Source organism: Mustelus asterias, chromosome 15 (genome assembly GCF_964213995.1).
Source record: "Mustelus asterias chromosome 15, sMusAst1.hap1.1, whole genome shotgun sequence".
Classification (NCBI taxonomy): domain Eukaryota; kingdom Metazoa; phylum Chordata; class Chondrichthyes; order Carcharhiniformes; family Triakidae; genus Mustelus; species Mustelus asterias.
This window is the reverse complement of record NC_135815.1, coordinates 2,773,505-2,798,398: the sequence shown is the minus strand read 5'-3', so window position 1 is coordinate 2,798,398 and position 24,894 is coordinate 2,773,505. Positions and strand designations below refer to the sequence as shown.

Below are 24,894 nucleotides of genomic sequence, written 5' to 3'. Positions count from 1 at the left end.
TCTTTCTTGTTTGTTCATGAGATGGAGCGGTTTAAGGAAGGAATTCCAGCACTTTGGGCCCAGATTTGGAGGAGTGCGGAGATGTCAGTGGGAATGAGGGAGATTATAGAGAAGGGGGAAGAATGAGGCTGTGGAGGGATTTGGAATATGGAATGAACATTGTAAAATTGCAATATTGTCGGCCCAGGAGCGAGTGTAGATCAATGGGTGTTGACTGGGAGTTGCTGCAAGTTTGTATACAGCAGCAGAGAGTGGCTTGGTTTGCATTGCTATCTGCTTCTGCACACCCAGTGCATCTCCATAAGCATTATCTTTTCAATTCTTTGTGTAATCATTTCCCATCGATCAATGTCATCGACCACAGGCACTGGCCCAATCTGCACACAGATCCAGTTCCATTCCAGCATATAAATGTGTGGCAGCTTGCTGGTTCCAATGGTTGCAGTGCCTGGTCACATTGCAGAGAGTGTTACAAACTCTCAGTGAATATCAATAAGCTGGCCAGCCGGCACGGAGGGTTACAGTTGGTGAAGAAGAAGAAAGGACACTTTGTGTATTCAGCACACCACTCACTGAATACAACGGAACTCAAATCTGCAAAGGTCAAATGTAGGAGGTTCCCAAGCCTGATTTTCATTCTGTTTGAAAGAAGCAGCTTCAGCTGGGAACATTCAAAACTCACAGGCATGGAATTTCAGCAGAGTTTTGCCTATTTTTTTGTGCTCGGTAAATATGGGGAGGCAATGGTCTATTATCGCTAGACTATTAATCCAGAAACTCAGCTAATGTTCTGGGGACCCGGGTTCAAATCCTGTCACAGTAGGTGGGAGAATTTGAATTCATTAAAAAATATCTGGAATTAAGAATCTACTGATAACCATTGTCGATTGTCAGAAAATGCCCTTTAGGGAAGGAAATCTGCTGTCCTTACCCAGTCTGGCCTACATGTGACTCCAGAGTCCCAGCAATGTGGTTGACTCTCAACTGTCCTCCAAGGGCACTAGGGATGGGCAATAAATGCTGGCCAGCCAGCGATGCCCATGTCCCATGAACGAATAAAGAAAAATAGCCGTAGGCAGGGAAGGCAGCAAATGCTTTTCACAGATCGTCCACCATATTGGTTTGGGCAAGCATACAGGCATCAAGGGCTGCAACTGGCTTCAAGACCTTTGCAGTTGTGAGCTGACCTGCCTGATGCCCTCATTGCAAGATTGAGTTGTCCTGAGGTGGTTTGTCATGAGGAGAAGCAGGTCTGTACAATGGTCCAACAAATACTCCTCAAAGAGCCAAAACCCACCATCACCTCAACCACCAACAAAGTCAGTTTGAAAAATGTACTTGCCTCAATATGGGCCTGGGAGGAACTTCCAACTAGTGCCATCACTGTGACCCCATCACGACCTTGATCTATACCCTCACCCTGATTACCACAGCCACCCTCACCTGTGATTCCAGTCATCCCTTCAATTACCTACTTCAATGCGTTGGGTTAAAATTCCAAATTGCTCCCTCTCTAACGTACATTATTTTGATAGAAAATGTAAGAAATATTCGCACATCATGGCACACATTGGGAATCTGCTCTCAATTGGATTTTTTTATGGTGGGAGTGGGTTATATCAAGCAATCGGGAGGAGAGGTAGATTAATGCAGCCGAGGTGGGTTACTGCAGCTGAGGTACATAGAACATAACAGCGCAGTACAGGCCCTTCGGCCCTCGATGTTGCACCGACCTGTGAAACCAATCTAAAGCCCATCTAACCTTCCAATATCATCCATATGTTTATCCAATGACCATTTAAATGCCCTTAAGGTTGCCGAGTCCACTACTGCTGCAGGCAGGACATTCCACGTAGATTAATGCAGTTGAGGTGGGTTAATGCAGTTGAGTAGATTAGTCAGGATGTAATTGAATAGTTTTGAAAAGAAAATTGGATATATACTTAAAGGAAAACAACTGCAGAGCAATGGGAAAAGAGCGGCGGGGGTATGACTGATTGGATTGTCCTTTGGAAGACTTAGCACTAATACAATGAGCTGAATGGCTTTTGAGCTATGTGATTCAATCACCTACTCCAGTTCCTATGCCCACCTTCAGCAAATTATTCAATCATTCCATTTTTTCTTAATTGCACTTAATTCATTTAATTAATGAATATTTTTAATTCAAGTTACATATAACTGGCATTGTCTGAAAAGTTACTTTCCTTCAGTTTGGGTAGAATGATTCTGAGGCTGTCTAAGACCTTAAGGACTTCACTCCCAGTTAGCAGTAACTCACTGCCTGGGGCTTGCTGCTGAACATGTGCACAGGTCTCTATTATAAAGGGAATGAGTGGAGCCAGGCTGTACATGTTCTGTGCCTGAGCTTTCAGTGCATTCACTCGCCCATGGAGAGCCGACAGGTGTTGGTAGCAGGTCCTGAGTTTAGACTGTGCATTAGCCAATGCAGCGCGGGATTGTTTGACCTTCAGCAACTCTGGCTTCACCTTGCTCAGAGTATCTGCTGCCTTCTCCATTTCCTTCTCCAGCTCAGGCGCTTGTCCGTTGAGTTTGTTCAGTTCCTCTTCATCCATCACGATGTTCACCTTTAACTGGGAGAGCTCCTCCAAAGCTACATCCACTTCAGACTTCCTGTACATCCGTTCCTTCTCAAAGGCTACTGCCATTGGAATCCCTGAAAAACAAATCAAACATCTTCTCAAGCTGAAGTCACAGTCAGATCATAGAATCCCTACAGTGCAGAAGGAGGCCATTCAGCCCATCGAGTCATAGAATCCTACAGTGCAGAAAGAGGCCATTCGGCCCATCGCGTCTGCACCGACCACAATCCCACCCAGGCCCTATCCCCATATCCCTACATATTTACCCACTAATCCCTCTAACCTATGCATCCTGGGACACAAAGGGGCAAGTTAGAATGGCCAATTAACCTAGCCCGCACATCTTTGGACTGTGGGAGGAAACCGGAGCACCCGGAGGAAACCCACGCAGACACAGGGAGAATGTGCAAACTCCACACAGACAGTGACCCGAGCTGGGATTCAAACCCAGGTCCCTGGAGCTGTGAAGCAGCAGTGCTAACCACTGTGCTACCATGCCGCCCCGAGTCTGCACTGACCACAATCTCACCCAGGCCCTATCCTCATAATAACCCTATGCATTTACCCTAGCTAGTCCTCCTGACCTTAATTGCACAACTCCCAATTCAGTCAATCTTATAGACCATAAACTTCCAACCCCACCAAGAATCTGCAAACACCCAGCTTCACTCAAAACCAACACTACAATTCCAAAATCTCAAACCAAGAATCTCCCGGCCGATATCAAACCAATCAATACTTACCAATCCTGAACAACGGCATCTCATTTCTGTCGATACTGATTTCCACTAAACCCTAGAAATCCGCCAAATCATTGATTTTAAACCCTTTGCCCAATTTATAAAAGCTTCCCCGGCCTCAGGGTACATTCCGGAACCTTCCTTCCACTGTCCAATCAGCAGAAGGGGCATCAATTCTCAGCTCCCAAACTTCAGACTCTCACTAACCTTTTTCACATCCCTACACCCAGCCCCCACTCCCCCCGAGACACACACTCACACACACAGGCACACACACACACAGACACACACACACACACATAGACACGCACACACAGGCACACACAGACACACACACACAGACACACTCACACACACACAGACACACGCACATACACACACACACACACACACAGACACACACACACAGACACACACACACAGACACACACACACACTCACACACACACACACACAGACACACAGACACACACACACACACACACTCATACACAGACACACACACACTCACTCACACACATACTCACACATGCAGACACACACGCAGACACACACACGCAGACACACACACATGCAGACACACACGCAGACACACACACGCAGACACACACACATGCAGACACACACAGACACACACAGACACACACACACACTCACACACACACACACAGACACACAGACACACACACACACACACACACTCATACACAGACACACACACACTCACACACATACTCACACATGCAGACACACACGCAGACACACACACGCAGACACACACACATGCAGACACACACGCAGACACACACACGCAGACACACACACATGCAGACACACACACGCAGACACACACATAGACACACACACACGCAGACACACACAGTCACACCCACACACACACGCACACACACACACACACACATACACACACATGCAGACACACAGGCACACACACACGCGCACACACATGCGCGCACACGCACACGCAGACACACACACACACGCAGACACACACACACACGTAGACACACACACACAGACACACACACACGTAGACACACACACATGCAGATATACACATGCAGACACGCACACACACACAGACATGCACACGCAGACATGCACACACACAGACACACACACACGCACATGCAGACACACACACTCGTACACACACACGCAGACACACATGCAGACACACACGCACACACACACATAGACACACATCCTCTCATCCTGCGATCTTCTGCTTCATCTACGTTGCACATATTGAAAAAAAGGGTTTGCATTTAGATAGCACCTTTCATGATCACAGGACATCCCAAAGCACATTACAGCCAATGAAGTATGTTTGATATCATGTTGGAAACACAGCAGCTAGATCCCACAAACAGCAATGTGGTAATTCCCAGAACATGTGATTTTGTAATGTTGAATGAGGGGTGAATATCAGCACCCTGGGAATAACCCCCCTGGAATATTCTTTGACAAAGTAGCCATGGGATTTCTTCTATTTCTACAGTCCTTAAATCAGAAATTGTCAGAATTTAGGTGTTTCACACGAGCATGTCAGAGAAAGCCTGGGACACAGATGGAGATAATAGGGCAGAAACCAAGTAGGCAGGAAAATGGAGTAGAGGCCACACTTAGATCAGCTGTGATCTTATCCAATGGTGGAGCAGCATCAAGGAGCCAAATAGCTGACTCCTGCTCCTAGGCCTAGTGGTATTATCGTTAGACTATTAATCCAGAAACTGTTCTGTGGACCTGGGTTCGAATCCCGCCATGGCAGGTGGTGGAACTTGAATTCAATGAAAAATATTTGGAATTAGGAATCTACTGATGACCATGAAATTATTGCCAATTGTTGGAAAAACCCATCTGATTCACTAATGTCCTTTAGGGAATGAAATCTGCCGTCCTTACCCGGTCTGGCCTACGTGTGACTCCAGAGCCACAACAATGTGGTTGACTCTCAACTGCCTGCCTTCCAAGGGCAACTAGGGATGGGCAAGAAATGCTGGCCCAGCCAGCGAGGCCCGTGCCCCACAAATGAATTTATAAAAACTATATGTTTGTATGTTGAAAGTGGTAGAGGTTTTGGGGATTGTTTTAAAAGAGGGGAGAGATAGAGCAACAGAAAGCCCCATGAGTTCTGGACCCAGGCAGCTGAAGGCCCGGCTAGCAGTAGTGGAGCCATTAAAATGGAGGCTAAGAGGCCAGTGGAGTGCAGATCTCTCGGAGGGTTTTGGGGCTGCAGGAGGTTACAGGGTTTAGAAGGGAGGGAGGCATGGAGAGATCGGAATGTAGGGGTTACAATTTTAAAATAAAGGTGTTACTGGACTGAGAGCTAATGTATGTCAGTTGAGCAGAAGGATTCTGTGCGGGGTAACAGGGTACGAGTCAGCATAGAGGATGGCACAGTGGTTAGCATTGCTGCCTCACAGCACCAGGGGCCCAGATTCAATTCTGGCCTTGGGTGACTGTGTGTGGAGTTTGCACCTTCTCCCTGTGTCCGCGTGGGTTTCCTCCGGGTGCTCCGGTTTCCCCCCACACTTCAAAGATATGGAGGTTAGGTGGATTGGCCTTGGTAAATGCACAGGGTTATGGGATTAGGATGGGGGAAAAGGTCTGAGTAAGGTACTCTGTCAGAGAGAGTCGATGCAGACTTGATGGGCCAAATGGCATCCTTCTGCACTGTCAGGATTCTACAATACAGGCAACAATTCAGATGAGTTCAAACTTCCAGAGAAGATGGAGGCTGGCAGGAGCGCAACTCCAGAGGTAACAAAGTCATGTCTGAGGGTTTGTGCAGCAGGGGCTAGGGAAAAGTTGGATGATGTCATGGTCAGTTTTTGCACAACCCCCAATACTTAGCTCTGCTTAGGTTTATAAAGAAAGCAAATTCTGAAATGTCACCACTTACCAATACACGGGACAACAAAACTCAATCCAATTCCTATGTCTCTTCCAGTTTGTTTTTCTCCCTTTTTAGCTCTGGCTGCCCTCAGTGTCTGCTCTGCTTGTTTCAATGAAACTTTGGCTGTTTGGATCCGCCCATTAACCTGTTTCCTCTGATTCTCCATCTCCGCCAACTCATCCTGTGTTGATTTGATGCCTTTCTGCAGCTCCTTCTGCTCCTTGCTCAGTTTGCCGTACTGAACCATTAGCTTCTCACAACTGCCATCAATAAGATCAACAATGCTGCTGGCTGCCTCCTCTGCTGCCAGAGACTCTCTCTGCGCAGATTCAATCTCCCTCTTGAACTGTTTACACTCGGGCTCGCTGAGTTCCCCTGGTCCCACGCTGACGGCAACTTCAAGAAAGGTCAGGATAGAAGAGATCGCCTTGAGGAAATGGGGCAAAGTGGCGTCTTTGAAGTTCCTTTCGTGACTCTCACCTTCCTCCATTGTTCTCTGGGGGGGTCAATCTGCAGCATGGTAGGAAATGAATGCCAGTCAGTATCGACGGCAAGACAATAAAACACACCAACATCAACATCATTTCAGACCCACAGCAACAGGAACTGGTCAGGAGCAGGCCCAGAGGGACTTGGTTTCCAAGATAGGAGAGTGGGTAGAAAGTGAGAGGAAGAGATGGAAATGGGAAATGGGAGCAGCAAGAGGATCATAATCTGGGGGAAGGTGGCAGAGGCAGAAATAGGCTAGAAGGTTAGCACTGCTGCCTCACAGTGCCAGGGACCCGGGTTCAATTCCTGGCTTGGGTCATTGTAAGAACATAAGAAATAGGAGCAGGAGTAGGCCATCTGGCCCTTTGAGCCTGCCCCACCATTCAACAAGATCATGGCTGATCTGAAGCGAATCAGTTCCACTTACCCGCCTGCTCCCCATAACCCCTAATTCCCTTATCGATCAGAAAACTATCTACCCGTGATTTAAACATATTCAACGAGGAAGCCTCCACCACTTCAATGGGCAGAGAATTCCAGAGATTCACTACCCTCTGAGAGAAGAAGTTCCCCCTCAACTCTGTTCTGAACCGGCCCCCCCCTTATTTTGAGGCTGTGCCCTCTAGTTCTGGTTTCCCTTCTAAGTGGAAAGAATCTCTCCACCTCTACCCTATCCAGCCCCTTCATTATCTTATATGTCTCTATAAGATCACCCCTCATCCTTCTAAACTCCAACGAGTACAGACCCAATCTGTTTAATCTCTCCTCATAAGCTACAACCCTCATCTCCGGTATCAACCTGGTGAACCTTCTCTGCACTCCCTCCAAGGCCAATATATCCTTCCGCAAATAAGGGGACCAAAACTGCACACAGTACTCCAGTTGCGGCCTCACCAGTGCTTGTACAGTTGCAGCAAGACCTCCCTGCTTTTATATTCTATCCCCCTCGCGATAAAGGCCAACATTCCATTCGCCTTCTTGATCACCTGCTGCACCTGCAGACTGAGTTTTTGCGATTCGTGCACAAGGACTCCCAGGTCCCTCTGCACAGTCGCACGATGTAATTTTTCTCCATTTAAATAATATTCCAATTTACTATTATTTCTTCCAAAGTGGATAACCTCACATTTGCTAAGGTTATATTCCATCTGCCAGATCCTCGCCCACTCGCTCAGCCTATCCAAATCTCTCTGCAGACTTTCCGCGTCCTCCACGCAATTCGCTTTCCCACTCACCTTCGTGTCATCAGCAAACTTGAATACCCTAGATTCAGTTCCCTCCTCCAGATCATCTATGTAAATGGTAAACAATTGAGGCCCCAGCACCGATCCCTGCGGCACGCCACTGGTCACCAACTGCCAACCAGAAAAGCACCCATTTATCCCAACTCTCTACTTCCTGTTAGATAGCCAATCCCCAATCCACGCCAACACCTTACCCCTAACTCCGTGTACCCCAATCTTCTGCAGCAACCTTTTGTGAGGCACCTTATCGAACGCCTTCTGGAAATCTAAAAACACCACATCCACCGGTTCCCCTCTGTCAACCGCACTAGTGACATCTTCATAAAAGTCCAGTAGATTCGTCAAACACGACTTTCCCTTCATGAATCCATGCTGCGTCTGCTTGATCGAACCATTCTTATTCAGGTGCTCTGTTATTTCCTCTTTAAGAAGTCTCACAACACCAGGTTAAAGTCCAACAGGTTTATTTGGTAGCACTCCTCGTCACAATGGATGTCTCGGCACTCTACACCAGCATCCCCCACGACGATGGCATTGCGGCAACTGTCTCAGTACTCAACGCCGACAACTGCCAGTTTCCAGATGCAATTTTACAACTCATCCGCTTCATCCTGGACCACAATATCTTCACCTTCAACAACCAGTTCTTCATCCAGACACACAGAACAGCCATGGGGACCAAATTCGCACCTCAATATGCCAACATCTTCATGCACAGGTTCGAACAAGACCTCTTCACCGCACAGGACCTTCAACCGATGCTATACACTAGATACATCGATGACATTTTCTTCCTTTGGACTCTTAGTGAACAATCAGTGAAACAACTATATGATGACATCAACAAGTTCCATCCCACCATCAGGCTCACCATGGACTACTCTCCGGAATTGGTTGCATTCTTGGACACACGCATCTCCATCAAGGATGGTCACCTCAGCACCTCACTGTACCGCAAGCCCACGGATAACCTCACGATGCTCCAGTTCTCCAGCTTCCACCCTAAACTCATTAAAGAAGCCATCCCCTATGGACAAGCCCTCCGTATATACAGGATCTGCTCAGATGAGGAGGATCGCAACAGACACCTCCAGACGCTGAAAGATGCCCTCATAAGAACAGGATATGGCGCTCGACTCATTGATTGATAGTTCTGACGCGCCACAGCAAAAAGTTGCATCGACCTCCTCAGAAGACAAACACGGGACACGGTGGACAGAGTACCCTTCGTCATCCAGTACTTCCCCGGAGCAGAGAAGCTACGACATCTTCTCCGAAGCCTTCAACATGTCATTGATGAAGATGAACATCTCGCCAAGGCCATCCCCACACCCCCACTTCTTGCCTTCAAACAACTGCACAACCTCAAACAGACCATTGTCCGCAGCAAACTACCCAGCCTTCAGGAGAACAGTGACCACGGCACCACACAACCCTGCCACAGCAATCTCTGCAAGACGTGCCGGATCATCGACACTGATGCCATCATCTCACGTGAGAACACCATCCACCAGGTACACGGTACATACTCTTGCAACTCGGCCAACGTTGTCTACCTGATACGCTGCAGGAAAGGATGTCCCGAGGCATGGTACATTGGGGAGAGCATGCAGACGCTATGACAATGGATGAATGAACACCGCTCGACAATCACCAGGCAAGAGTGTTCTCTTCCTGTTGGGCAACACTACAGCAGTCACGGGCATTCAGCCTCTGATCTTCGGGTAAGCGTTCTCCAAGGCGGCCTCCATGACACACGACAGCGCAGAGTCGCTGAGCAGAGACTGATAGCCAAGTTCCGCACACATGGGGACGGCCTCAACCGGGATCTTGGGTTCATGTCACACTATCTGTAACCCCCACAACTTGCCTGGGCTTGCAAAATCTCACTAACTGTCCTGTCTGGAGACAATACACATCTCTTTAACCTGTGCTTAACGCTCTCTCCACTCACATTGTCTGTACATTTAAGACTTGATTACCTGTAAAGACTCGCATTCCAATCATTATTTTGTAAATTGAGTTTGTGTCTTTATATGCCCTGTTTGTGAACAGAACTCCCACTCACCTGATGAAGGAGCAGCGCTCCGAAAGCTAGTGGCTTTTGCTACCAAATAAACCTGTTGGACTTTAACCTGGTGTTGTGAGGCTTCTTACTGTGCTTACCCCAGTCCAACGCCGGCATCTCCACATCTCGGGTCACTGTCTGTGTGGATTTTGCACATTCTCCCCGTGTCTGCGTGGGTTTCCTTCGGGTGCTCCGATTTCCTCCCACATTCTGAAAGATGTGCTGGTTAGGTGCATTGACCCAAACAGGCGCCGGAGTGTGGTGACTAGGGGAATTTCACAGTAACTTCATTGAAGTGTTAATGTAAGCTTTACTTATGACTAATAAATAAACTTTTTCCTTTTAGGTTGAGGTAGAGGAGAGTAAGAGATGAGTAGGAAGTAGGGGCGGAATGTAAGGAGGGATGATAATAGTTAGCAATAGGAGATAGAAGAACATTGTTCCTCACAGAGTCAGCTCTCAATATGGATATGGAGAAGTGGAGATCAGCAACGCCTCAGCTCTCTGTGTGCTTTTCAGCAGCTGGTAACATCTGCATAGTCCTGGGCACGGGTCATCACTACTCTTTCAACCCATTATATACTTCCCAACTCCGTCACCACTGACAAAGCGTTCAGCTACCCTGATCTTACACGCTGAAACTCTTTCCAAACTCTATCCCTGCTCTCGCCAAATGGCCTCTCTAAACCCAGTGTTTCCAGTATGTCTGTGCTCACTTCACAGAATCACAGAATCCTACAGTGCAGAAGAGGCCCTTTGGCCCATCGAGTCTGCACCAACGCATGAAATGCCCTGACCTGCCCACCTAACCCCACTTGCCAGCACTTGGCCCATAGCCTTGAGTGTTATGACGTGTCAAGTACTCATCCAGGTACTTTTTAAAGGATGTGAGGCATCCCGCCTCCACCGCCCTCCCAGGCAGCGCATTCCAGACCCTCACCACCCTCTGAGTAAAAAAGCTTTTCCTCAAATCCCCCCAAAGCCTCCCATCCCTCACTTTTAACTTGTCTCCCCTCGGAACTGACCCTTCAACTAAGGGGAACAGCTGCTGCCTATCCACCCTGTCCATGCCCCTCATAATCTTGTACACCTCGATCAAGTCGCTCCTCAGTCTTCTCTGCCCCAACAAAAACAACCCAAGTCTATCCAACCTCTCTTTATAATTTAAATGCTCCACCCCAGGCAGCATCCTGGTGAATCTCCTCTGCACCCCCTCCAGTGCAATCACAACCTTCCTATAATGTGGTGACCAGAACTGCACACAGTGCTCCAGCTGTGGCCTCACCAAAGTTCTATACGACTCCATCATGACCTCTCTGCTTTTGTAATCTATACCCCGATTGATAAAGGCGAGTGTGTCATTTGCCTTTTTCACCACCCTATTTACCTGCCTTTCCGCCTTCAGAGATCCTTCAGAGTGCCCCAACACTCACTCAGGATCCAATTCCCTTTCACCAGTCAGGTGAGGAGAAGTGTGTAGATCCTTTGTCAGAGTTGGGGGATGAAATGTGAACACGGTGGCCTCAGGATCACTTTCACCTTCTCGAGGGCAATTAGGGATGTGCAATCAATGCCGGCCTAGCCAGCAACGCACACATCCCATAAACAAATAAAAATAAATAAAGGATAAAGAATCAGTTATTTCACAGTGAAGTGGGAGAAATGTCTTCACTCAGAGCATTGTGGAGTTTTAGAATTCTCCATCCAGTGATTGTTAAAACATTAATTCAAGATGTGTAGGGTGTCATTGGCTAGGTCAGAATTTGTTACCCATTCCTAATTACGCCTTGGGAAGGTGATGGTGAGCTGTGAGGTGTAGGTACACTCACAGTGCTGTTAGGGAGGGAGTTCCAAGATTTTGACCCAGCGACATTGAAGGAACGGCCGACATATTTCCAACTCAGGACGGTGAGTGACTTGGAGGAGAACTTGTAGGTGGTGGTGTTCCCATGTATCTGCTGCCCTTGTCCTTCTAGGTGGTAGCGGCTGTGGGTTTGGAAGGTACTGCCTAAGGAACCTTGGTGAGTTGCTGCAGTGAAGTGAGTTGTCTATGTTCAGTTGTTTAGTATATTCAAGACTGGGACTGATAAGACTTAAGGGAATCAGGGAATGTGGAGACAGAGTGAATGGTTCTGGAGCAGACTCGACAGGCTGTGCGGCCTACTCCTACTCCTGCTGTTTATTGCACAATAATATCAAGAGGTCACCCTGACAATGTTTAATCTGCCCACATTCTGGGTGTATTTGAATTCCCAATGTGGAATTAGTCTTGATCTTGGAGTGATTTGATTTTACATTGCTTGAGGACTGCAAGTATAATCAGTGTCTAGCCCTGTCTCGTGGTTTTTGTAAAACAGTTAAAATTTCTCTCAACAAACTACTTTGATTGCGACGGAGTTTCAGTGTCAGAGCTTGGGACAAACCGAGGTGCCAGTTTTACACTGAATCAGTCAGAATTGGCATATGGTGAAGCTATTGAAAGTTTTGTATCAGGCTCCACAATGTAGGATGGATATTGAGGTTTCAGGACACTTTCATGAGGCCTGATACGACGAATCAGAAAAAGGAAGCAAGATGTGAAACAGTCTTTGTGGGAATGAAGGAGGGTTTCGAGCACATTGATAGAGTTGTTTACAGTTATAAAGGGGTGAGATTGGAGGAGGTTGTTTCTGGTGGTTGAGAGGTTTAGAAAGAGGAGCCATAGGTCTAACAGTAAATCAAACAGCTTTATTTATAGATAGATAGAACAGTACAGCACAGAACAGGCCCTTCGGCCCACAATGTTGTGCCGAGCTTTATCTGAAACCAAGATCAAGCTATCCCACTCCCTATCATCCTGGTGTGCTCCATGTGCCTATCCAATAACCGCTTAAATGTTCCTAAAGTGTCTGACTCCACTATCACTGCAGGCAGTCCATTCCACACCCCAACCACTCTCTGCGTAAAGAACCTACCTCTGATATCCTTCCTATATCTCCCACCATGAACCCTATAGTTATGCCCCCTTGTAATAGTTCCATCCACCCGAGGAAATAGTCTTTGAACGTTCACTCTATCTATCCCCTTCATTATTTTATAAACCTCTATTAAGTCTCCCCTCAGCCTCCTCCGCTCCAGAGAGAACAGCCCTAGCTCCCTCAACCTTTCCTCATAAGACCTACCCTCCAAACCAGGCAGCATCTTGGTAAATATTTATAACAAATCTTTAGAAACAAAGATTGTGTCACAAAAATATATCGTAAAAGATCATTTTCTATAAAAATGTGACCTGACCTTGTGATGGAAGTGCTGAATAATGCCTGATAGTCCAATAAAAGGAGAGGCTGATCACCATGGAAACCTGTATGTGCAAGTTCTGGTTTGGCTGAAGTAATAATCACCACGGAAACCTCTGTAAACTGAGTCACATCACAGAGTCCGCACTGGAGGGCTGCAGTAGATAGTTTAAGCTGGGGTTTGGTGACTGAGGGAAGGAGGGGCTCCTTTCATTTCTCACCCTTCCTCAGAAAGAGGACCAGCGCCTTTGGTAAGTGGGACCTGATGATTATTTCACCTTTTCTTAATTTAATCTGAACGAGAGAGAGTAAAAGTAAAGGGAGTAATTTAAGGGTAAGTCATGGCAGGGCAGCTTGGCCATATGGGATGTTCCTCCTGCACAATGTAGGAAGTCAGGGACACTTCCAATGTCCAAGGTGACCACTTGTGCAGGAAGTGTCTCCAGTTGCGGCTACTCAAAATCCACATTTCATAGCTGGAACCACGACTGGAGTTACTATGGAACATCTGCAAGGATGAGATCTTCATGGATACACGGACAGTGAGGTGGTCACACCACAGGTAAAGAGAGAAGAATGACCACCACACAGAGCAAGAGCACTAGGCAGGTAATGCAGAAGTCCCCGGTGTCCATCTTATTCTCTAAAACAAACAGCCTTCCGGAAATGCTACAGAACAACAGGTCTATTGAGAAGGAAGATTTGAAGGAAATTAGTATTACCAAAAAAGCGGTGCTGGAGAAATTAATGAGACTGAGATACTACTACACTGAAACAGCCACAAGGCATCGAAAAAGACCCCCAGTGAGAGTGCAGATAGAGCCTCAACTTAACGTCTCATCTGAAAGATGACACCTTCAACAATGCAGCACTCTCTCAGCAATGCACTGAGGGTCTCAGTCTGGATAGCATCTGAATCTGAGGCAGGGCGCCAAACACTGAGCTACAGCAGCTTGGCCGAAAGAATTTTCAAAAAACAGTCAGTGTTTGTGATAAATGCACGATTGCCATCCACATAATTAACTATTTGTAAATGCCCTGTGTGTGACACATCACTAACTTTAACCAGCAACTCTATTGTCACACAGATTCTGGCTCGGTCTCCCACATAAAGAAGCCTTTATAGGGCAAATTACTTTCATCTCTGACAACTGTCTCACTGAAAGATCCATTATGTAGCAGAGAGAAAGACTGTTTCTTGATGCTGAATGAGCATTCATACTTTTATGTCCACAAATGTCACTAGTCTCTGAGTCCCAATTAACACTGACCTTCCCAAGGCCATTCAATGTAGCCGGAAGCTTTAAACTGGTGCCAGACACCGAGAGGAGATAGTTCAAATACTGAGTGTACTCTCTGTTAAATTCAGACAAGATGGAAGGGAGAAGCAGCCAAAACTGAGAGCAATGAAAAAACAAGAGACATTAGAGTGGTCATGTCATAGGGAATTGGAGCTGGAGTAGGCCATTCAGCCCTTTGTATCATTCAATAAGATCATGGCTGATCTTCTACCTCAATATATTATCCACATATCCCTAACTTTCCTTCGTATCCAAACATCTACTGATTTCTGCCTTAAATATACTGAACAACTGGGCATTAACCGCTCTCAGGTAAAGAGGGCTCCAAATTTTCACAACAATTTGAGTGAGGAAATATCATCACATCTCAGTCCAAAACAGCTGACCCCTTACCCTGGGACTATGGCCCCTAGTTCTAGACTCGCCATCAAGGGAAACATGCTTTTAGCATTTACACCTTCAAGTGTCTTAAGAATGTTATATGTTTCAACGCGATCACCTCTCATTCCTTTAAACTCCAGAAAATAGTAGCCTAGTCTACTTAATCTCTCCTCTTGGGACAGTCCTCTCACCCCAGGAACCTTAGGATTCCTTAGGATAAGGGGTAGCAAATTTAAAACAGATTTAAGGAGTTAAGCTTACTTCTCCCAAAGGGTTGTGAATCGGTGGAATTCGCTGCCCCAAAGTGCGGTGGATGCTGGGACACCGAGTCAATTTAAGGAGGAGTTAGACAGATTTTTAATTGGTAATGGGTTGAAGGGTTATGGGGAGAAGGCAGGAAAATGGGGATGAGGAGCATATCAGCCATGATCGAATGGTGGAGCGGACTCGATGGGCCGAATGGCCTAATTGTGCTCCTATATCTTATGAAATTATGAATCAGATTAGTGAACTGCATTTCATTCCCTTTAAGACAAGTACACAAGGCAAGGAGACCAACAGTTATGGTCTCACCAATGCTCCATACAAGTGCAGTAGATTATTCTTTACTATTACACTCCAGTCTTTTTGCAACAAAAGCTAACATACAAATTGCTTTCCTAATTTCTTGCTTTATCTTCATGTTATCTTTCTGTGATTTGTTCACTCAGTTCCGTTCACCCAGTTCACTCTGAACGCAAATACATCCCATTCTCTCAGAGTTTTAAAAAGATCATGTTTATCTATTTTTGCAACAAAATTGCATAACTGCATCTTATATTATAATAAATACATATTATATTATAATAGCTGATTCTTATATTATAATAAATACATATTATATAATAACTGCATCTTATATTATAATAAATACATATATTATAATAACTGCATCTTATATTATAGTAAATACATATTATATTATAATAACTGCATCTTATATTATAATAACTGCATATTATATGATAATAAATACATATTTTATAATAGCTGATTCTTATACTATAATAAATACATCTTATTTTATAATAAATACATATATTATAATAGCTGATTCTTATACTATAATAAATACATATTATATTATAATAACTGCATCTTGTTATAGTAAATACATATTATATTATAATAACTGCATCTTATATTATAATAAAGACATATTATATTATAATAACTGCATCTTATATTATAATATAATAATTTTCTTGATGGAAAAGGTCCTGAGAGATGGGATTTACGACCATTTAGAAAGATGCGGATTAATCCGGGATAGTCAGCACGGATTCGTGAAGGGCAAGTCGTGCCTCACAAATTTGATAGAATTTTTTGAGGAGGTAACTAAGTGTGTTGATGAAGGTAGGGCAGTTGATGTCATATACATGGATTTTAGTAAGGCGTTTGATAAGGTCCCCCATGGCCGGCTTATGATGAAAGTGAGGAGGTGTGGGATAGAGGGAAAGTTGGCCGATTGGATAGGTAACTGGCTGTCTGATCGAATGATGTGGAGATGCCGGCGTTGGACTGGGGTAAACACAGTAAGAAGTTTAACAACACCAGGTTAAAGTCCAACAGGTTTATTTGGTAGCAAAAGCCACACAAGCTTTCGGAGCTCTAAGCCCCTTCTTCAGGTGAGTGGGAATTCTGTTCACAAACAGAGCTTATAAAGACACAGACTCAATTTACATGAATAATGGTTGGAATGCGAATACTTACAACTAATCAAGTCTTTGATTAGTTGTAAGTATTCGCATTCCAACCATTATTCATGTAAATTGAGTCTGTGTCTTTATAAGCTCTGTTTGTGAACAGAATTCCCACTCACCTGAAGAAGGGGCTTAGAGCTCCGAAAGCTTGTGTGGCTTTTGCTACCAAATAAACCTGTTGGACTTTAACCTGGTGTTGTTAAACTTCTTACTGTGTCTGATCGAAGACAGAGGGTGGTGGTCGATGGAAAATTTTCAGATTGGAGGCAGGTTGCTAGCAGAGTGCCGCAGGGATCAGTGCTTGGTCCTCTGCTCGTTGTGATTTTTATTAATGACTTAGAGGAGGGGGCTGAAGGGTGGATCAGTAAATTTGCTGATGACACCAAGATTGGTGGAGTAGTGGATGAGGTGGAGGGCTGTTGTAGGCTGCAAAGAGACATAGATAGGATGCAAAGCTGGGCTGAAAAATGGCAAATGGAGTTTAACCCTGATAAATGTGAGGTGATTCATTTTGGTAGGACTAATTTAAATGTGGATTACAGGGTCAAAGGTAGGGTTCTGAAGACTGTGGAGGAACAGAGAGATCTTGGGGTCCATATCCACAGATCTCTAAAGGTTGCCACTCAAGTGGATAGAGCTGTGAAGAAGGCCTATAGTGTGTTAGCTTTTATTAACAGGGGGTTGGAGTTTAAGAGCCGTGGGGATATGCTGCAACTGTACAGGACCTTGGTGAGACCACATTTGGAATATTGTGTGCAGTTCTGGTCACCTCACTATAAGAAGGATGTGGAAGCGCTGGAAAGAGTGCAGACGAGATTTACCAGGATGCTGCCTGGTTTGGAGGGTAGGTCTTATGAGGAAAGGTTGAGGGAGATAGGGCTGTTCTCTCTGGAGCGGAGGAGGCTCGGGGAGACTTAATAGAGGTTTATAAAATGATGAAGGGGATAGATAGAGTGAACGTTCAAAGACTATTTCCTCGGGTGGATGGAGCTATTACAAGGGGGCATAACTATAGGGTTCGTGGTGGGAGATATAGGAAGGATATCAGAGGTAGGTTCTTTACGCAGAGAGTGGTTGGGGTGTGGAATGGACTGCCTGCAGTGATAGTGGAGTCAGACACTTTAGAAACATTTAAGCGGTTATTGGATAGGCACATGGAGCGCACCAGGATGATAGGGAGTGGGATAGCTTGATCTTGGTTTCAGATAAAGCTCGGCACAACATCGTGGGCCGAAGGGCCTGTTTTGTGCTGTACTGTTCTATGTTCTATAATAACTGCATATTATATTATAATAACTGCATATTATATTATAATAAATACATATTTTATAATAGCTGCGTATTACATAATAAATGCATATTATATTCTAATATCTGCATCTTATGTTATAATAAATACATATTATATTATAATAAATGTATATTATATTCTGATAACTGCTCATTACGTTCCATCTGCCACATTTTTGCTCACTATTCACTCACTTGTCCATATCCCTTTTTAGCCTCTTTGCATCCTCGTCATAGCTTATCTTCTCACTGAACTTTGTATTTTTAGCAAATTTGGATCAATTGCACTCAGTCCATTCATCTGTGTTGCTGATATAGATTGTAGATCGCTGACCCTCCAACATTGATACATGCAGGACCCTACTTCCTTTGATCGAATGGTATCTAACTCCTTCTGTCAGCCATGGATGGACCATTGTTCCATGAGGATTTTATTCCTTATGGGGTTTCTTTGTGAATCATGAATACATTCTCCAATTGCTATCCAATGTCTATCCATCATTAATATTTTTTAACATAGTTTCCCAGTTGCCTTAGTCAACTTGGACTTCATTCCTGTTTGGTTTAGTTTACTTTGGGCTCTTGATTTGAGACCCTAGTTTCAGACTGAACTATATCACTCTTAAACTCAGTATTAAATTCATAACATTATGATCACACTTCCCTAATGGTCCCTATGCTATAACATTGTCAATTAGCCCTTTCTTATCGTATAATACTAGATGAAACATAGTTTCCTAATTGATTCATTAACATTCTGAACTAGGAAATTATCTCAAACTTACCCTTCATGTTATTACTGCAATTTTGCTCTGTACATAAGGGGATTGAAGTTCCCCTTGGTTACTGCATTACCCTTGTTGGATGTACCTTTAATTTCCTGATTTGTGCTCTTCCCTACACTGTCAGCTAGGGATTCCATAAACCATCTTCACCAATGTTTCCTGCTTTCTGTGGGTTCTTAGCTCCAACCGAGCTGATGCTGTGCCTTGATTTTCTGAGCTAAAATCTTCAACCTCTCTAACTCTTTCATTAGGAGAGTTATACCATCTCCCTTCCGCCATCCCACCCCCTGCCACCTCCTTTTGTCTATCTCTTCTCAGCATCCTGAAATATTTATTTCCCAAATGTGGTCACGCAACAACCACATCTTTTTAGTGGCGATTAGCTCATAGGCAATAATGTCCATCTGTGCTTTAATTTACCTATTTTGTTATGAATGTGTCATGTCAGATGTAATGCTTTTAATTTTATTTTATTTTTGTTGTTCTGCTCGACAGCCTTACCATTACGCTTAGAGCTTTTGAACTTACCCATTCCTGAACCCTCCAAGTGGAACAACAGCAAAAAACGTGGCATGAGGGAAACCTGAAATAAAATCAGAAAGTGTTGGAAATACTCAGCAGTCAGGCAGCATCTTTGGAGAGAGGGAGAGAGAGAGAGAGAGAGATTAACGATTCAGGTTAATGGCCTTTTGACCAGAAATCTGCAAAGACTAGAGATGAGCAGCTTTGAAACAGGTACAGAATTCGGGGGAAAAAAAACAAAGGAGAAGGTTTACATTGAAATATAGATACTTGAAGGAAATGCTGAGGAGTCACAGGAATAGAAAGTAACAACAATTAGCTGTGTAAAGTATGTGAAGAAATCTCAGTTATCCCACAGCACCAGTCAGAAACTAATAATACGCTCAGTAGAGGCAGTGTGTACCATCTACAAGATCCTTCGACAGCACCTTCCAAACCCACAACCACTTCCATCTAGAAGGACAAGGGCAGCAGGCACATGGGAAAAGTAAAGTAAAATGTATTTATTAGTCACAAGTAAGGTTTACCTTAACACTGCAATGAAGTTTCTGTGAAATTCCCCTTGTTGCCATACTCTGGTGTCTGTTTGGGTCAATACACCCTAACCAGAACGTCGTTTGGAGTGTGGGAGGAAACTGGAGCACCCGGAGGAAACCCACGCAGACACGGGGAGAATGAGCAAACTCCACACAGACAGTGACCCAAGCCGGGAATTGAACCTGAGTCCCTGGCGCTGTGAAGCAGCAGTGCTAACCACTGTGCCACCGTGCCACCCCAACACCACCAACTGCAAGTTCCCCTCCAAGCTACTCACCATCCTGGCTTGGAAATATATCGCTGTTCCTTCGCAGTCGCTGGGTCCAAATCCTGGACTTCCCTCCCTAATGACATTGTGGGTCAACCCACACACAGCACATGGACTGCAGAGATTCAAGAAGGCACCACCTTCTCAAGGGAAACTAGGGATGGGCAATAAATGCTGGCCAGCCAGCAACACCCATGTCCCTCAAATGAATAAAACTAAAAAATAAATCTTATTCAACATGTCTGAGCAGATGTGCTCCATCCAGAATGTGACAGCACAGGAGGAGGTTATTTAGTCACTGTTCCTGTACCTGTACATTGAAAGGTCCATCTATTTGGCCGGACTCTTGAGCTCTTTCCCTGTTACTTTGTAAAGGTTCTCAGTTTATAAATCATTATCCAATTCCCTTTAGAAAGCTCTTATTGTACCTATTTCCACCACCCATGCCTGATCACCAATTGCTCGGTAACATTTTTTTTGCCCACATGTTGTTCCTGATTCTGTAGCCAAATACCTTAAATTAGAGTTTGCTGGAGATTGACTCATCTGCAGCGAAAGAAGTTTCTCTTCTTTCCTCTATTGAAACCTCAACCCTCAACTTTCTCTGCTCAAAGAACAAAGAACAACACAGCACAGGAACAGGCCCTTCGGCCCTCCAAGCCCACGCCACTCCCTGGTCCAAACTCGACCATTCTTTTGTATCCCTCCATTCCCACTCCATTCATGTGGCTATCTAGATAAGTCTTAAACGTTCCCAGTGTGTCCGCCTCCACCACCTTGCCCGGCAGCACATTCCAGGCCCCCACCACCCTCTGTGTAAAATATGTCCTTCTGATATCTGTGTTAAACCTCCCCCCCCCCCTCACCTTGAACCTATGACCCCTCGTGAACGTCACCACCGACCTGGGAAAAAGCTTCCCACCGTTCACCCTATCTATGCCTTTCATAATTTTATACACCTCTATTAGGTCTCCCCTCATCCTCCGTCTTTCCAGTGAGAACAACCCCAGTTTACCCAATCTCTCCTCATAACTAAGCCCCTCCATACCAGGCAACATCCTGGTAAACCTCCTCTGCACTCTCTCTAAAGCCTCCACGTCCTTCTGGTAGTGTGGCGACCAGAACTGGACGCAGTCTTCCAAATGCGGCCAAACCAACGTTCTGTACATCTGCAACATCAGACCCCAACTTTTATACTCTATGCCCCGTCCTATGAAGGCAAGCATGCCATATGCCTTCTTCACCACCTTCTCCACCTGTGACGTCACCTTCAAGGATCTGTGGACTTGCACACCCAGGTCTCTCTGTGTATCTACACCCTTTATGGTTCTGCCATTTATTGTATAGCTCCCCCCTACATTAGCTCTAACAAAATGCATCACTTCGCATTTATCTGGATTGCTCAAAGGAGAACAATCCCAGTCTCTGCCAACTCTGGGGGTTTATCCACAGGGACAGTTCAATCAGTGCTCCTGACAGGGACCGTGTTGAGAGAGGTTTGAATCAGAGCATTTAATAAATGCACTGTGTCCTGAAACTTTAGGGATGGTCTCAGCATTTGTGAAGCTGTGTGACAGTGGAATGAAGTCTCTTGCCACATATGTGTCAATGGCCTGGCTGCTAATGATATAACTGGCATGAAAGGGGCACTGAAGCTCTCCCAGCCTGGCACAATCACCCCAGTAGTGCCAGAACCCCCAATAATGTTAACACCAAAGATGGCCCCGTGACATAATCTTTGCCTGATTGCTGTCATTCCTGCTTTGGGAAGGTCAGCTCTCCCCAAATTCTCACTGACCCCTTCCCAAAAATCCCCAAACTCTCACTGTCCCATTCCCAAAATCCCAAAACTCTCACTGTCTCCTTCCTGAAAATCCCAAAACTCTCACTGTCCCAATCCCGAAAATCCTAAAACTCTCACTGTTCCTTCCCGAAGATCCCAAACTCTCACTGTCCCAATCCCAAAAATCCTAAAACTCTCACTGTCCCAATCTCGAAAATCCTAAAACTCTCACTATCCCTTCCCAAAATCCTAAAACTCTCATTATCCCTTCCCAAAATCCCCAAATGCTCACTGTCTCTTCCCAAAACTCTCACTGTCCCTTCCCAAAATCCCCAAACTCTCACTGCCCCTTCCCAAAATCCCAAAACTCTCACTGTCCCTTCCCAAAATCCCAAAACTCTCACTGTCCCTTCCCAAAATCCCAAAACTCTCACTGTACCTGCTCGACAATCTCTCGGAGCCGGGCGCTTGTCTCCCGCTGTCCCGAGAGCTCTCCCTCTCCCCTGGTGCTGAGCCGGGCAGATCCTCTCTCTGTCCCGGTAGATTCTGCCTCTCGGGACTGGATCAATCGGGACTGAATCAACAAGCACAGATCCCGAGCGCTCTCTTGTGTAAAGCTAACCAATGAGTGTCAGAAGTTTCCAACTGACAGTTGGGACAGAGTTGGGATGGATGAGAGTGGGGAGGAGGGTCCAGGAAAAAAAATACCCCAGCATTAAATCATCGATAATAACACAGGCACAGAGAAGGAGAGAGAGACAGAGAGAAAGGGAGAGAGAGACAGAAACAGAGATATAGACGCACCCAGAGATAGAGAGGGACACACACACGGCATAGGGAGAGACAGACAGAAAGAAACATTGGGAAAGAGGGAGAGAGAAAATTTTAAATTCCTTACCATGTTATAAATAAGATATTATATTAGATAATCTGACCACTCAGAAACATCTGCTTCAAGGTTAGAATTTCAGTTTAAAGATGTTTTTGTCATGTTAGAGGAATGTCTTAGCGCAGAAAGAATCTTTAGCTCATTAAATCTGTGTCAATTCTTTCTGTAAAGAGCCATTGTCCTATCGCACTCTCCAACCCCCTCTCCAGTACCATTAACATTCCTTATTTAAACAAAAACCCAGCTCTCTGTTACTATGTGCTCGGGATTGTTTCAGTAATAGTTTGTGGGCAGGAATTCCACAGTCCAACTGCCCTAGATTCTTCAACCTGTTGTCATTGAGTAACTTTTTCCCCAACGTATTCTCAAATTAATTAAAAGTTAATGGTCACACAATGGTTAGCATTGCTGCCTCACCGTGCCAGGGACCCAGGTTCGATTCCGGCCTCAGGTCACCGTCTGTGCAGAATCTGTACGTTCTCCCCATGTCTGCGTGGGTTTCCTCCGGGTGCTCCAGTTTCCTCCCACAGTCCAAAGATGTGCAGGTTGGGCGGATTAGCCATGGGAAATGGGTGAGGTTACGGGAATGGGGTTGGAGGGGTGTGGTGTGCGCCTGGTAAGATACTCTTTCAGAGAGTCCAGATAGGCTGGAAATTTGGGCAAAGAAATAGCAGATGGAGTTCAATCCTGATAAATGCCAAGTGATGCATTTTGGTAGAAATAATGTAGGGAGGAGCTATACGATAAATGGCAGAACCATAAAGGGTGTAGATACGCAGAGGCACCTGGGTGTGCAAGTCCACAGATCCTTGAAGGTGACATCACAGGTGGAGAAGGTGGTGAAGAAGGCATAAGGCATGCTTGCCTTCATAGGACGGGGCATAGAGTCTAAAAGTTGGGGTCTGATGTTGCAGATGTATAGAACGTTGGTTCGGCCACATTTGGAATACTGCGTCCAGTTCTGGTCGCCACACTACCAGAAGGACGTGGAGGCTTTGGAGAGAGTACAGAGGAGGTTTACCAGGATGTTGCCTGGTATGGAGGGGCTTAGTTATGAGGAGAGATTGGGTGAACTGGGGTTGTTCTCCCTGGAAAGACGGAGGATGAGGAGAGACTTAATAGAGGTGTATAAAATTATGAAAGGCATAGATAGGGTGAACGGTGGGAAGCTTTTTCCCAGGTCGGTGGTGACGTTCACGAGGGGTCATAGGTTCAAGGTGAAGGGGGGGAGGTTTAACACAGATATCAGAAGGACATATTTTACACAGAGGGTGGTGGGGGCCTGGAATGCGCTGCCAGGCAAGGTGGTGGAGGCGGACACACTGGGAACGTTTAAGACTTATCTAGACAGCTATATGAACGGAGTGGGAATGGAGGGATACAAAAGAATGGTCTAGTTTGGACCAGGGAGCGGCACGGCTTGGAGGGCCGAAGGGCCTGTTCCTGTGCTGTATTGTTCTTTGTTCTTTGTTCTTTGCAGGCTCGATGCGTCAAATGGCCTCCTTCCGTACAGTAGGTGTTCTATGCTATGGTAGTGGTTTATTTGTTGTGGGCCCAGCATTATTGACCAGGAGAGCTGGTTAAGATTGTGCTGTCATGCATTGATAAATTACTGTGTTATCAGAGAACACTTCACTTCAATAGACTGCCAAACAATAACATCACCGAATTAAGAAGTTAAAGTTTATTTATTGGTCACAAGTAGGCTTACATTAACACTGCAATGGAGTTACTGTGAAAATCTGCTAATCGCCACACTCCGCGCCTGTTCGGGTACACTGAGGGAGAATTTAGCATGGCCAGTTTACCTAACCAGCACATCTTTCAGACTGTGGGAGGAAACCGGAGCACCCGGAGGAAACCCATGCAGACACGGGGAGAATGTGCAGACTCCACACAGACAGTGACCCAAGCCGGGAATCAAACTCAGTTCCTTGGTGCTGAGAGGCAGCAGCTAACCACTGTTGTACTAAAAGAAGCATGTTAATAAATTCCAGAAGGAATATTCTAGAACTGCGGTGGATGGGTTGAGATGGGATGGTGATGGGCTCAGGTTA

At 45.4% G+C, this 24,894-nt stretch overlaps 2 protein-coding genes across 3 annotated transcripts in view; one reads left to right on the top strand and one right to left on the bottom strand.

Annotated features, from left to right (window-relative positions):
- Positions 1–2,127: 2,127 nt before the first annotated feature.
- On the bottom strand, positions 2,128–23,008 carry LOC144504267 (uncharacterized). Of its 2 annotated transcripts, XM_078229360.1 has the most exons (4): positions 22,847–23,008; positions 19,367–19,421; positions 6,270–6,773; positions 2,128–2,677 (listed from the first exon to the last, which is right to left on the bottom strand). In XM_078229360.1, the coding sequence occupies exons 3-4, from the start codon at positions 6,751–6,753 to the stop codon at positions 2,172–2,174; spliced, it is 990 nt and encodes a 329-aa protein (XP_078085486.1). In that variant the 5' UTR covers positions 6,754–6,773; positions 19,367–19,421; positions 22,847–23,008; the 3' UTR covers positions 2,128–2,171. The 2 variants fall into 2 exon arrangements, with proteins under 2 accessions (XP_078085486.1, XP_078085487.1); XM_078229361.1 differs by lacking the exons at positions 19,367–19,421; positions 22,847–23,008 and adding an exon at positions 22,388–22,524.
- The window catches only part of nme6 (NME/NM23 nucleoside diphosphate kinase 6), a 32,057-nt gene continuing 20,730 nt past the window's right edge, over positions 13,568–24,894 (top strand). The window contains exon 1 of the mRNA XM_078229364.1: positions 13,568–13,590. The gene's annotated coding sequence lies outside the window, so the exon portion shown is untranslated. The remainder of the gene's footprint in view (positions 13,591–24,894) is intronic.

Excerpts from the sequence above, each read along its gene's own strand:
- LOC144504267 (XM_078229360.1), bottom strand. The coding sequence starts at position 6,753 with ATGGAGGAAGGTGAGAGTCACGAAAGGAACTTCAAAGACGCCACTTTG. Across the intron at positions 2,678-6,269 it reads TTTTGTTGTCCCGTGTATTG|GGATTCCAATGGCAGTAGCC; the intron begins GTAAGTGGTGAC and ends TTTGTTTTTCAG.